Source organism: Homarus americanus, unplaced genomic scaffold (genome assembly GCF_018991925.1).
Source record: "Homarus americanus isolate GMGI-L3 unplaced genomic scaffold, GMGI_Hamer_2.0 scaffold32583, whole genome shotgun sequence".
NCBI lineage: Eukaryota > Metazoa > Arthropoda > Malacostraca > Decapoda > Nephropidae > Homarus > Homarus americanus.
Window position 1 is genome coordinate 14,852,978 of NW_024713129.1, and position 13,901 is coordinate 14,866,878.

At 36.9% G+C, this 13,901-nt stretch overlaps 1 protein-coding gene across 4 annotated transcripts; it reads left to right on the forward strand.

Moving 5' to 3' along the window:
* The first annotated feature begins 210 nt into the window (after positions 1-210).
* Positions 211-10,194, forward strand: LOC121868430 (lysine--tRNA ligase-like). Of its 4 annotated transcripts, none has more exons than XM_042369084.1 (5): positions 211-284; positions 4,804-4,972; positions 6,958-7,042; positions 7,512-7,778; positions 8,588-10,194. In XM_042369084.1, exons 2-5 carry the CDS (start codon positions 4,842-4,844, stop codon positions 9,905-9,907), a joined length of 1,803 nt encoding a protein of 600 aa, XP_042225018.1. In that variant the 5' UTR covers positions 211-284; positions 4,804-4,841; the 3' UTR covers positions 9,908-10,194. The 4 variants fall into 4 exon arrangements, with proteins under 4 accessions (XP_042225018.1, XP_042225030.1, XP_042225008.1 ...); XM_042369074.1 differs by having other exon boundaries at positions 227-284; positions 4,810-4,972; XM_042369092.1 differs by having other exon boundaries at positions 229-284; positions 4,819-4,972.
* The last annotated feature ends 3,707 nt before the right edge of the window (positions 10,195-13,901 follow it).

Consider the following 13,901-nt stretch of genomic DNA (forward strand, 5'->3'; position numbering starts at 1 on the left):
CAAAGTATAAACTTTAAGGGACTTATTTTATAGTGGGTGGGGATTAGGGGATGTAACACAAACTTCTTGGCCAATTAAACGTATACTGTATAGACATTTAATAAACAGATACATCGGAAACTAAATAATTAAACCTATCCAAAATTAATATTTTTTTTGGTAAATTCGGGAATAATATAATGTTGTTCGTGGTAATATGCTAACAGCGGCCCTCAGGTGTCAGTGGCACACAACACAGCCAGGAAGACCATGGCGGACACGGGCGACGAGAAGGTCTCCAAAAAGTAAGTTTTATGACATAACTCTCACGTAGTTCCTCACATACCATTATCGAGAAGCAAATATAAGATGATTATAATAAAGGGATGTTAATAGATCATTGTTTTGTAGTGTAGATCATGTTGAAATATGAGGTCGTCTGTGGTGTCGGTACATGTGGTTGCAAAGAGGAAGTTCATTGTCTTGTAATAATATATTTTGTACTGCTTGTATCCCTATACAGTACTGTGTGGTTCATGGTGTAGTAGTATAGTAAAAAAAGCTGTAATCTCTTTGTTACGGGTTATATTAGTATACATAATAGGTGAATGAACATGGGAAGGAGTGGCGGCAGTGGTTCGCGCGGTTTTGGAATTTGCTCAGTTCGGGAATCCAGCTGGGGTGTATCTTGATGGGTTTACGGTAATTATGGACCGTATATTGGCCAGGATGATTATTTATGGCATTACCTTACACGGAAAAAGAATTAGTGTTGTAGATTATGCACAGAAAGGAACCTAATCTGACCTGACCTAACCCAAATTTAACCTGACCTAACCAAAACTTAACCTGCCCTAAACATAACCTAGTCTAATCTAACCTAACCAAACTTGGGTAAATTTATAGTAGTTCACACAAGTCTGTTAGAAAGTCAAGACTTTTCTAGTGTATTTTTTTATTGTTTCTAACTTTGATTTCCGTCGGAAATTGCCTGTTTTTTAGTTATCGCCCCCCTTATACCCCCAACAAGATAAGGGAACCTGTTGGGAACCGGGGTTTGGGTGGGGGAGAGAAACAAGCATTTTCCAACAAAAATCATGGCCAAGTGAATACAAAATACATCAAAAAAGCACTAGAAAAACATATAAACCTAACCTTTTTGGGGGGTGACCTAACCTGGCCTATCCTAACCTAACTCACTGTGTTTTTCTGTAACCAGACTCTCACCATATGAGAGAATCACTGTTATTTCTTACCTTTTTCCGAATTGGAATCACAAATTCGAGTAGGCTTGGGAGGTGGAGAACTCCATGAGATCTAAAAATGCTATTGCTTGTTCGTTTTTTCCCCCTAAATGCGCAATTAACTCCATATAATTGAAGTGACACCCATCGCAGACTTCCATGGTCGGAAATTAATTTGAATTTCGAAGCATGAGAGACCCAAAATCACAATCGAATCTGATTGGGCAAAAAAATACAGCGAATTCTAAAAGCAGAAACCACACTTCATTTTAATTGGTGGCAAAAATATAACGCTTGTGATTGGCTGCTTGACGTGTACGAGAATGAAGGCGCATGATGATTTATGAAGGCAACACGCTGAGTGGGAGGTTGGGTAGGCGATAATGGCTGAAGATTAATGGAATTAATTAGAGAAAGATTTGGCATGCGCTATCTCTGTTATTATACGTTTCCAACAGTAATGTAATAGAAAAAAATTATCTTAAAATTAGATGTCTTTTTCGAGTGTGATGAAAGATTTGGGGTAGGAATGTTGTGTGAACTATATTATAAAAATACCCAAACTTGTTCAACATACAATACACAGTACCAGTAATAAATTCTACAAATTTACAAAATACCTATCGCTTACAATATCATTAATCATTTTCTTCAGCAATTAACTGGCCAGATTTTTTAGGCAGTGGATATTATGCCGTGACCAGCTAAGTTCCTACTAATGCTATTTTACCATGAGTGTTCTGATTGGCTAATCGTTCACTACCGGCAAACAACGCAAGAACTATATTTGACTGTGACTGGGGGTATTTGACATTTATTTCTTTGAGAGTCAATCGCTGTGTAGTTGTAAACATAACTAACCATAATTCAGCAAAGAAACCTACCTAACCTTACCTAACAAACCAAGCAAAGAAACCTACCTAACCTTACCTAACTTCGTAGCTGGGGAGCGGACCCCCCTGTCATATAAAACAGAAAGTACTTTGCCATCGGCACACTCAAGGTAAAATAGTGTTAGTAGGAACTTAACCGGTCACTGCAAAATATCCTCTATAGTTTTAAGGAAACCGGTACACTAATAATAATACAGTGTGTTATTGTATTTTGCATCTTGTACGCTGTAACAAGGTACAGTAGTATACAGTATAGTCTGCATTTACGCGGTCAATTGAACCTGTGGAGGTCCGCGTAAAACGAGAAACACGTAAACGAAATAACAGAACATGTGGGATTAATTGAAATAGAGACTGGGCCGCCCCCAAACTACACTTTTTCCGACACAATACGTACGTTGTTCTAAAAATAACATCTTAATTTTACGATGGTATGCACACACAATTAATATTTAAGAGAAATATCAATAATATTAGGTTTTTTAACACTTACGTAAGTAGAAGAGATGGCTGGGCACACAGGGATGGGGGGTTGGTTCCGAGGCAGAGGGCAGATTATTGGCCCTCGCCTGTATCACTTGTATCAATTGTATCACTATCCACCACAGAGGCTTGCAGGGCTTCTTTGTCAAACCCCCTCAAAGTCCATATAAGTCCATATCCTCACTATCACTGACTTGGGCCGGCTGTGGTGGGTGACGGGTGAAGAACTCGGTAATGTTTTGATGACTGGGCGACCTTGTGCGCACCCTGCCAGCGCAAATGACCAAATTTACCGCGTAATTAAAGCATTTACATTCTGGCAAGGCACCGCGTAAATGACCAAACGCGTAAACAAAATCCGCGTAAATGCAGACTATACTGTAGTTCATTTGTTGTATCAGTTTTCAGTGCAAATTTGTTAGAGGGAAAAATGTAGTTTTTCTCATAACTTCAGCTTGTAGGTGTATAATTTGTCATTTGTAATTTCATCTAATTACACATTTAGCGGAATGTAGTCTGTCACCTGCCCATATGGACAGTACTGTAGCTCCACCATATCTTTAAGTACAGTATTCTTCTTGGGTGGGTGGACAATTCATCACTGATCTATTGATTACTGTGTTATATTGACTAAATTTTGATAATTATACAGTACAGTGGTCCCTCGGTTAACGAGCACAATCTGTTCTAGAAGGTTGGTCGTTAACCGAAACCATCGTTTCAATGGGTTTTTGGGTAATAGGTTCCAGCTCACCGAAAATTGCCTAAATTCAACAAAAAAGGTAGAAAAGTACATTTACTTTGAGTTGTGTATGTAGAAGGCTCCTGGATGATGATGATGATGATGGGAATAAGAATGGGGGTGGAGGAGAAGGGAGAAGAGAAGGCATTGGGGTGGAAGAGAAGTCACCCCATGGCACCATTTCACCCATAAAATTTTAGCTCTCTTGGTGTAATTCAAGATTATTTTCTTTAAATCAACACTGCACTGCATTATATATTGTCAATATGTAAAATAAATTTCAAAATGACCAATAATTTGCTTGCAAACACAGAAAAAAGCGTTTAGTTGAAGAGTCTCGAGCAAGATGTTACCTCCACTGAAAAGACACAAAGACTGACGCCTGTATGGTGTGTTGGCAGGCTGGATGGCGCGCATAAAACTAGTGACCTTACCTTCAATAATGTTCAGTAATTGTTAAAATGACAAAAAAATTTAGCATTAAACTTTTAAAATTATTGAATAGTATAAACTTCTTGATATTTACTAAAATGGTAAGGAATTTAAGGCCTAGAACCGATTACTGTATTGGCGGACTAATACTACAGCTGGTGGACCGCCAAATGCAAGCGAAAACATGTTCAGGTTGGCTTGTAAGAAACTCGTTAATCGAGGGATTGCTTGTTAACCGAAGTTAAGAATCTTATGGAAGGTAACTCGTTAACTGAAATCTCGTTAACTGAGGGACCACTGTATCTTTATTTTGGGGGTGATGAAGCCATGGTTAAGTTAGGTTAAGTTTATACACCTATACTTAACTGGTGATAAATCCTCCTAGAACCCTCTTCCTGACCTTGTATGATAATACTTGCAAAAATTTACTACAGTATTCTCAACATATGCTGGTACAGTACAGGCATCCCCTGGATTATGGAAATTCGCTCTTACGGATTTTGTAAATTATGACCAATAAATTTGGGATCCGGACAAAAAATTCGCCCTTACGGAAGTTGGGAAATTATTATTATTATTTTTTTTTTTCAATACTATTAGGGAAAAAAACCGGAAATTATAAAATTTATTTTGTGTGGATTTCTTGGCGGTTGGTACAATACTGTATAGGGTGAGGCAGGGGCCAGTAGTGCCCCTCCATCTTCCACTCAGTAATTCTGATTGCACCACCTCACCTAATGCAGCACTCATCATCGTTTGTGGTAAGTTAAATTCAAGTGTTTTGTATACAGTATTTATTATCATATATAAATTATTCAATGTATGTGTTAAAAAATATTTTAATTCATAAATGTGCTTGTATTACGTCTTTTGCCGAAAATATTCCCTTGGGAACACATCTCCAATTATATAATGGAAGTCAATGGGAAAATTAGTTTCACGTTGCGGACAAATTTTCAAGGACACATACCTTCCGTAACCCTGGGGATGCCTGTAGTATATAATTGCCATCAGTTGTAACTTTAACCAGTACCAGACATTCCAGGTGAGCACCTGGTATTAGCAACAATGAGGAAGGAGTTGTTGGAGTTTGTGAGGAGGGCGGTGGTCCAAGGAGCACTTGGAGCCCCATGGGCCAGGAGTCAGTGTATGGCCAACGTCTCCCCGAGCAACAACAACCTCTTATTCTCTACCAGTAGGTGGGTGAAACATTAAAAGCAGCATATTCTAAATATAATTATTTGTATATAGACATTTGATACACCAGCTCAAACCAGGACAAAGAGGAGGCATTAAATGAGTTATTTTCCCCAGAGTTTACAAGAGAGGATGCCTGTAACTTACAGTACCTATTTATAATGAAAAGTAGTTGGAGTACAGCAATGGGGTATAAAGTCCTCAGGAGAGTATTAGAACAAAATTATCTAAACTAAAGGTTGATAAAGGCCGTGGCCATGATAGCATACATCCCAGAGTGTTTAAGAGAGTTAGAGAAGAAACTTGATCCCTTACAATCATGACACTAGTAAGGAAGAGAAATTAACACATATGAGTCTAGTGTTCAGTAAGAGTAGAGTAGAGATGTGAGTACTTTGATGTTAATGTCCCATCAGCAGTTAGGAGAGGCTGGATGATGATAAAACTTGTAAAAAAATTCACTTCCACAAAGTTTGATTGTGCTGCTTGAGATGTTTCCCCCACACTCTCTACTAGTGACTGGTGATGTTATACCTTGTTTGTCATGTGAATTACTGTACAGTACCTAGGCTTCTTGCTCTAGACATCAGAGTGATGTTGCTTTATGCAGCATTTACTTGTGATGTTGCTTTATGCAGCATTTACTTTTATTATGACAGGTTGTGAATACATTTGGTTTATCAGACTTCAAAAATTAACTGGCCATTGAGCCCTTTTTTGTGTGTGTGTGGCTTTATAAACTCAGTTTTATTTATGTTTTTACATTTTAATGAAGGCAATTAGAACATTGATTTAAGTTGGTACTGAAAATAGAGTACAGACCCTAAAATCCACATCTTACAAACATAAATTCTTGAAAACTGGACATTTTCTTTGGTGGGATCACCCATCGGTTACCTTAGGCCTGCTAGTAAACAATGTCAAAAGTTTTGGTTCAACACACTCACACAAACTCATTTGGACATTAGATTTACTGTAATCACAAAATATAAAAAAATATCATCACAGTACTTTGCATGTACAGTAGCGAATTTATAAATAAGTATTGTGTCGTTGAATAGATAGTCCAATACTGTACAGTACCTTGAGCATCATTATTTACTGGTATGTTTACAGTGTTGTATTCTAAATTTCTTTAATTACTTCAAAGGTCATTAATTAATGCTAATTACAGGTACTCGAATTTTTAAATCGTGAACCCAGATCTTTAATCAGCATGTAAAATAGTACCTTTGTATGAAATTTGAACAAAATCCATTTTTAGACCCCAAGTGCTGAAACACAAGGTTGACTCTTGAAATACTCTACAGTATTTGAAAGTACAGTTGCTCCCCGACTTACAACGGGGTTAAGGACCCAAATCCAGGTCGTAAGTCGAAAATGCTTAAATAATGCATAGAAAATCTAAAATGGGTGTCTCTTTTTCCAAATAAGCACCACAAAACTCTCACTTTTAAGCTAGCCAGCCATTTTAAAGTGAATTACAAACGAAAATTTTGTCACTACACAGCGCAATCACTGACGTTGGGACTCGAAAATACGTAATTTGACAAAATTTTGGTACGACTGAGGCGGTCGTATGTCTGGGTGGTTGTAAGCCAAGTAGGTTGTAAGTCGGGGAGTAGCTGTACTGGACTAATATTGGTTAAATGAAAACAAAATAATTGAGGTCCGTTGTTAGATGCAGGATACTCTCATATCTCAGTGTCAGCTCACTATGATAGCATGGTGCTAACCTTGAATAAAGGTACTTGAACTTACCATTATGTCACTTCTATGTTTTTATTTATTTGTGTACACATTCATAAATCATTATTCTGTGTTACATCACTTTTAAAATTAAATTAAACTTCTCAGTTTTCTTGCTGTGTTGCATTTGTTTGTGTATTTTTTGTCTATTTGGTCCCTTTCTGGTTTCACTTTACCACCTTCATATAAGCCCTGAGCTGCCTGTTCTTGAAGTCATTTCTAAATTTATTTATTGCAGTGAGCAGAAAAGAAGACTAAAAGCAGAGAAGAAAGCCCAGGAAAAGGCAGAAAGGGAATCCCAAAAACCAGTCGAGACTAAGAAGGTGAGGAATACTTCACCTTTCTTACTTTGATAAGTTTGTTTTAGAAAAGTTAATGTTCTCCTGCAGTCTGTATTATGAGGGAAGATTATAGCCAGTGTTCTTCTTGGCTGGGGGGGGGGGATTTTGTGGAATAAAAACACTATAGTAATGGAACAAATCTATGTCAGTTATGAGGAGTGAATGATGGAAAAGTCTTGAGTTGCTCTTTATTTCAGCCACTGTGCACCATAACATGAGAAGGCTGTCATAGGTAAAATAATTGTAGGTAAGTCATGTTTTACATATCAAACAGGTATACTAAGGAGACTTAAATTATAATGAAAGTAGTAGCATTCATTACCTATTATTCTTAATATGTAAAGTGTCATTTAGTTATAATCTCATTGTCATTTTGTAAAGGTTGTTTTAGTTAATGGAGGCAGGCAAATTTTTATAGAAAGGAATGAGTATCAAAGGTTAATTATTTCAGGCAAATGAAGAAGAAATCAGTGCTAATGAGTACCTGAAACTGAGGACCCAGTATGTGCAGCAGCAGAAAGATGGAGGCAAGGTCATGTACCCCCACAAGTTCCATGTCTCCACCTCACTCGCCGAATTCCTCAAGACTTTTGACGACCTTGGACCAGGGGATGAAGGCAAGGAAGAGGTCTCCGTGTCAGGAAGAATTCATGCTATCAGATCAAGTAGTCAAAAGCTGCGGTTTTATGACTTGCGAGGAGAAGATGTTAAATTACAGGTAGGATGCAGAACTTGCTGTTAGTTATATTTTAGGTTCTCTCACTATTTATGCTGTTGATATCACATCATTCTTGTGATTAACTCATTTATGATAAAAATTTTAAGAACAATGCATTACCTAATACAAATATCAGACTTGCCAACTTTCACAGATACGAACAAACCTATCCATATGTACTGTATGGCTGCAGAGCCTCTGTTCAGGTCACTGGCTTCACACCTATAAGTAGCAAAGTTCTGGTTTATTTATCTTTTGATGATGGCATATAATGTTTTTCCTCTTGATATACTATGAGGGGAAGTATTCTATTGTTACTCGTTTATATATTGACACATCTTCTTTAGTGAGCCCTACTGTACATTAGCCTATTGGTGTGTATGTAAGGGAATAACTGATATGAGATAAGTAGAATTTTGATGTATGTGAGGGGAGAGAAAGACAAAAGAGTAGGAGGATGAGGATACATGGTAATAGAATGAGTGAGGTGGAGAGGATTGGAAGTATTGAGTTGTATATATGCCATTGGGCATATGATTGTGGCAGAGAGTATCTTGAAGTTTGGTCACAAGAATGTGGTTTTAAAAATTGCTTAAGTAAACCCTTAATAACTAGGAATATATGCAGCTCTAACCATTCTGAGTTATCAAATATTCTGAATTATCAAGGGTTTACTGGTGTAGCTGATAGTTACAGGTAAATACATGGCAGTTGATAGATGCATGGCAGAATGCTACCCTCTCCTTAGCGTGGTTAAGTGCGTATGAAGCTTTTTCCAACATTTTGTGCTTATATGATTTTTTTTCCAGGTTATGGCAAATATGAGATCTTATGGGAATGAGGCAGACTTCTTACAAGATTGTGACAAAATTCGTCGAGGAGACATCATTGGTGTCACAGGTATTGGTGTACGCACCAAAACAGGCGAGTTATCCATTAGACCCACAAAAATCCAGGTTTTGGCTCCCTGCCTTCACATGTTGCCACACCTTCATTTTGGCGTCAAGGATCAAGAGACCAGGTATCGGCAGAGGTACCTTGATCTCATCATTAACTCTGACATTCGCAAGAAGTTTATTATCCGTTCCAACATTGTATCTTATGCTCGGAAATTCTTTGATGATTTAGGTTTCTTGGAAGTAGAAACTCCAATGATGAATATGATTGCTGGAGGAGCAACTGCCAAACCCTTTGTCACTCACCATAATGAACTCAATATGGATCTCTTCTTGAGGGTTGCTCCAGAGCTTTATCTAAAGATGCTGATTGTTGGTGGCATTGATAGAGTTTATGAAATTGGGAAACAATTCAGGAATGAAGGCATTGACCTTACGCACAATCCTGAATTTACAACCTTGGAGTTTTATATGGCATATGCAGATTACAATGACTTGATTGAGCTTACAGAAAAATTGATATCAGGTATGGTGTACAGCATCTTTGGTTGTTATAAAGTGAAATTCCATCCAACTGGTTCAGAGGGTGAAGAATGGGAAATAGATTTTAAGCCCCCTTATAGAAGACTATGTATGTTCCCAGAGCTTGAGAAAGCCCTAAACACAAAACTACCAGAACCAGACAAGCTGAACACTGAAGAAGCTCGCAAGGTACTAAGTGACCTCTGTGAAAAACATGGGGTAGAGTGTCCAGCTCCTCGTACATCTGCCCGACTCTTGGACAAGTTGGTAGGAGATCTTTTGGAGGAACAATGCATTAACCCAACATTTATTATGGATCATCCACAGGTTATGAGTCCACTTGCAAAGTACCATCGCTCCATTAAGGGTCTCACAGAGAGGTTCGAACTCTTTGTTGCCAAGAAGGAAATTGTCAATGCCTACACCGAATTAAATGATCCGTTAGATCAAAGGTTGCGATTTGCTCAGCAGGCCCAAGACAAGGCCGCAGGTGATGATGAGGCACAAATGGTAGATGAAAACTTTTGCACAGCCTTGGAATATGGTCTACCTCCAACAGGAGGCTGGGGTATGGGCATTGACCGTATGACCATGTTCCTGACAGACTCGTATAACATCAAGGAAGTTCTCTTCTTCCCAGCCATGAAGCCTGATAATCCAAATAAGAATCCATCTGATGAAGGAAATAAGGAGAACCATCCAGCATCATAAAAAGTGTCTCGAACACAGTTTCTTGCTACCAAAGTGCTTAACATTGGCAAAACAACAAGACTATAAATTAGGGATCAGGATTTTGTACCTATTATTGTCATTAATCTCGGTAATTAAAGAATGTATGTAAATAACTGTAGAAAGTAAAGCTTCCTGATGAAAAATAAAAAAATTTGGGGGTGTATTCAGGGAAAATTTTGTGTTCTGTGTAACAGTTTTATATTGCCACTTGACCAAACTTGTACATGTTATTAAATTATATTTATTATATGTGGTTCTCAACACTGCTAGCTGTCTTTAATTGCCATTCGAAAATTTTAAGAGAATTAAAGTGATGATTAAAACTTGAATGAGCTCTGCTTGAAGCTACATAAAAGTTTTATTTAGACTTTAAAGGAAACTTTTGACAAACTGTATTATTATAATTAATGTCTTGAATCATCAGTGTACAGGTGAACTTACTGGCTAACACACTATCCTGACGATGATTCTTTAGTACAGGGTACTTGAAATACTATAAAACAATCTAGATATGATGACACCACCAGTAACTTCTTGAGCTAAATGAGATATTCAGGAAGGAACAGATCATGGAAACAGCTGACTGATCATAAACTCTGGAAACCTTTAGGGTAGGTATGGGCAACCTTTCCTCAGTCATGGGCTGCATTACGATTTGGGTATTTTTCTGCGGGCCAACACACGAAAATTTATATCCTACCTAACCCAAAAGCAATGTTAATATTGTATTAGCAGGGACAGTGAAGCAGTTTATTCTCACGTCCACCTTACGATATTTTCAGTTTACATTTACAGTCTTTTTCACATTTATGAAACGAGTCCATCAAGGACTACTTAGTATTTATTAACAGATCCTTGCGAGTACCAATACTGAGATTTTGAACAAATTTATGGATCACCTAGTTGCCAAAAATTGTAAGGCTTACACTTTACAGGATTTGCACAAATCTTTAGAATTTTCATATCCAGATGTTTCAAAACCCACATAAGTGGCAGTAATCAGATGAATTAAAATCAGTGATCTAATCAGGTGAATTAAACGGTGTTTAATCTTCTGTAAGAATTAAACTAGGGTGTCTAATCTTCAGGTGAATTAAACTCGGTGTTTAATCTTTCAGGTGAATAAAACTCGGTAGCTTAATCTTCAGGTGAATTAAACCGGTGTTTAAACCTAGGGGATTAAATCAGTGTTGAATTCTGCAAATTCAAATAAATTAGTCTAACTCTGTCTGTGGCAAAAAATACATGAAATACTTAAATAAAAACCATCTAAATTTCACACAGGTAGAATATCCCTAAAGCATAAATCCCATCAAGATTTACATGGGATTTAAAGATAGAGAAATAAAGGCAAAAAAATATAACACATTACACGCTAGCTTCAGTGAATCGATGGTAAAATATTTAAATGAATTGAGTTACCTTATTTTAATCCAAAAAAACCTTTACTTAACCCTTAATCATCGGCCATTCGGTCCACAGCTCCCAGGAGTGAAGAAAAACGTGCCAGAAGTAATGAGAGAACTTGATTTCCACCTATGACGATAAATAAGGTCTAAATAGAGGATTTTAGCGAGAGGGTGTGATAATCTGCCGTGTAAAGTGACGCATGCCAAATGTTGCCTGTTGGGGGAGAGGGAATAGGATGAAAGGGTATTTAGGCTTGGAGATAGGAGGAGGTGTTATATAAAGATATATAATATATATATATATATATATATATACTCGTATAGTTCGAAGTTTAAGACCAAATTTTTAGGCAAAAAATTTGGGCTCCTAAATTACCTTACAACGGCGGCTATCAGTAATCTATAAGCAGTTCTTTTGAAGACAGGTTAACTTATCATATACGGTATCACAGTTCTCATTGATTCCACAAAAAATACCGCAATAAAACCTTTGATATTTCACACTAATATACACCGGTCATCTACTTCAACCTCCTGTTTACAACGACAGAATCACCACCACCATCATCCTTTCATCCAGAAAACAAATTTGACCATAATAGTTAGTAAGTTCTTCAATATCTCTGGAAGAAAAGGGCTATCTGTTCTTCGTTACCTACAAATGTTATAGCATTTATTTAAAACACAAATTTGTTATTTCCACAAACAAACAGTTCCACTATGGCTGAGCAACAATGAAAACCGGCGTTTATATAATCTGCCAATAAATTCGCTCGCGCAAGGTCCCATATATCACTGTCCTTGTTCTACATCTACCACATATATATATTATGGAATATATAACATTTAGTGAAAATCCTTAAGAATTTAACCAGTCTATCATTACGTCATGATACCTGATTCCCAACATGGATGGAATCCACACCTGGATAATGAAAGTTCCCATTGGCAGTTATCACATCCTTAATATCACATGCAATTTTAGACATAGAGTCGGACGGGTTGTTCATTGATTTCAAAGCACTTTGAGAGTCATATAATAGTCACCCCAATTTCCATTATTCGTTTCGCTTTGTTCTTTTATTACTCATTAAAGTCACTAAGGTTTTATTTTAGGAGTAATAAGAAAATTTGAATATAATTGATATAATATTATTCTAACATCAACAACGATTTATAATATAGAGAATTAAAAATAAAACAATTTATGATATGGCAACATGTATGGTAGCTGACAGCTACAACATGACCCGTCGTCCAGTACATGGTCAAGTGGACGTGCGCATTATTCTTCATTTGACAATTCCTGCAAACTTGATAATTTTCTGCGCGTATATCGATATAAGGAAGTGTTGGGTGTTGTGAAGTGCTGAGGCCTGTAACGTAGCGTTGTGTTAATATATGGGATATTAAAAGGTGAAGTGATTTTAATTAAATGATTAGGCGATATTTAGTCACCGATGCCAAGTGAAGTGTTATGGGCCCATAACTGATTGATTAATGGAAATAAATAGTGTTAACGGAGGTAGTGAACTCCATCAGAAGGTTAAAGAAAAAATTGGAATCCTTTCTAGTGAACATTGCGCACGACGAGGCACGTAGTAATTCTAAGGCCTTTTTGAAGTGAAGTCAATTAAAAACATGTTCAAGAGTATTCACCAAGGTGCTAACTACACCAGGACTTGCTTCACCTCCGCCAGAATTTAAATTTTAAGGTATGATTAAAACTTTGTTTAGTTATATAGTTATGCTATGTATTACAATTAAGTACACAGAGCTATTAAAATTGTTATGGGTTAATACGTCTGACTCGCCGCTACCCCTAAAGTAAATACAATATCTTATCAGTACACTTACATTCAGAAACATTAAGAAAAATCTAACATTAAACCCAGCAACGCAAGCAACATCACACAGTAGGCGAGTCTGGTTTTGTTGGGGGTTTTACTCATGTGTGTATAACGAAAAACCGTCCTGCCTATTAGGGTTGTTTATGGACATGAAGGTTATGAATGGCCTAAAAATATATTATATCTTGCAAGGAACTTTATAAATGCAACTAGAATTAAACAACACAAATACAACTAGCTATCTGTACTACAGAAATATTTGTGAAAGAAAGTTATGAGAATTTGTTGTACTGTACATCTTAGATGCATTTCGGTTAAATACATGAAGGTAATGTTTTCTTCTGATGAATAAATTATTCTCGGAATACCTAATTCAAAAATAATAATATAATGTAGTTCTGAATGGTATTTGAACTTGGCTTTTGCCATGAATTAGAAAGAGCAATGAATCAGAAGAGGAGTAGCATTAAGAGCCAATAAATATTCCTCCCCAGCTAATTTACTGGTAATTGTATAATATGCAATGAATAGATTATAATATGATCAATATGCATGAGTTTCAGACTATCCTGGGTAATTTTCATTACTGAGTTAATGAAAATACTTGAAAGTCATTCATTTGCCTCACTGTGCAAAGTGTGTGTATGGTAATAATTAATGTCCACACCACATTAACATTTTGTAAATTTCCAGCCCCTCATTGGTGCCTTCCTT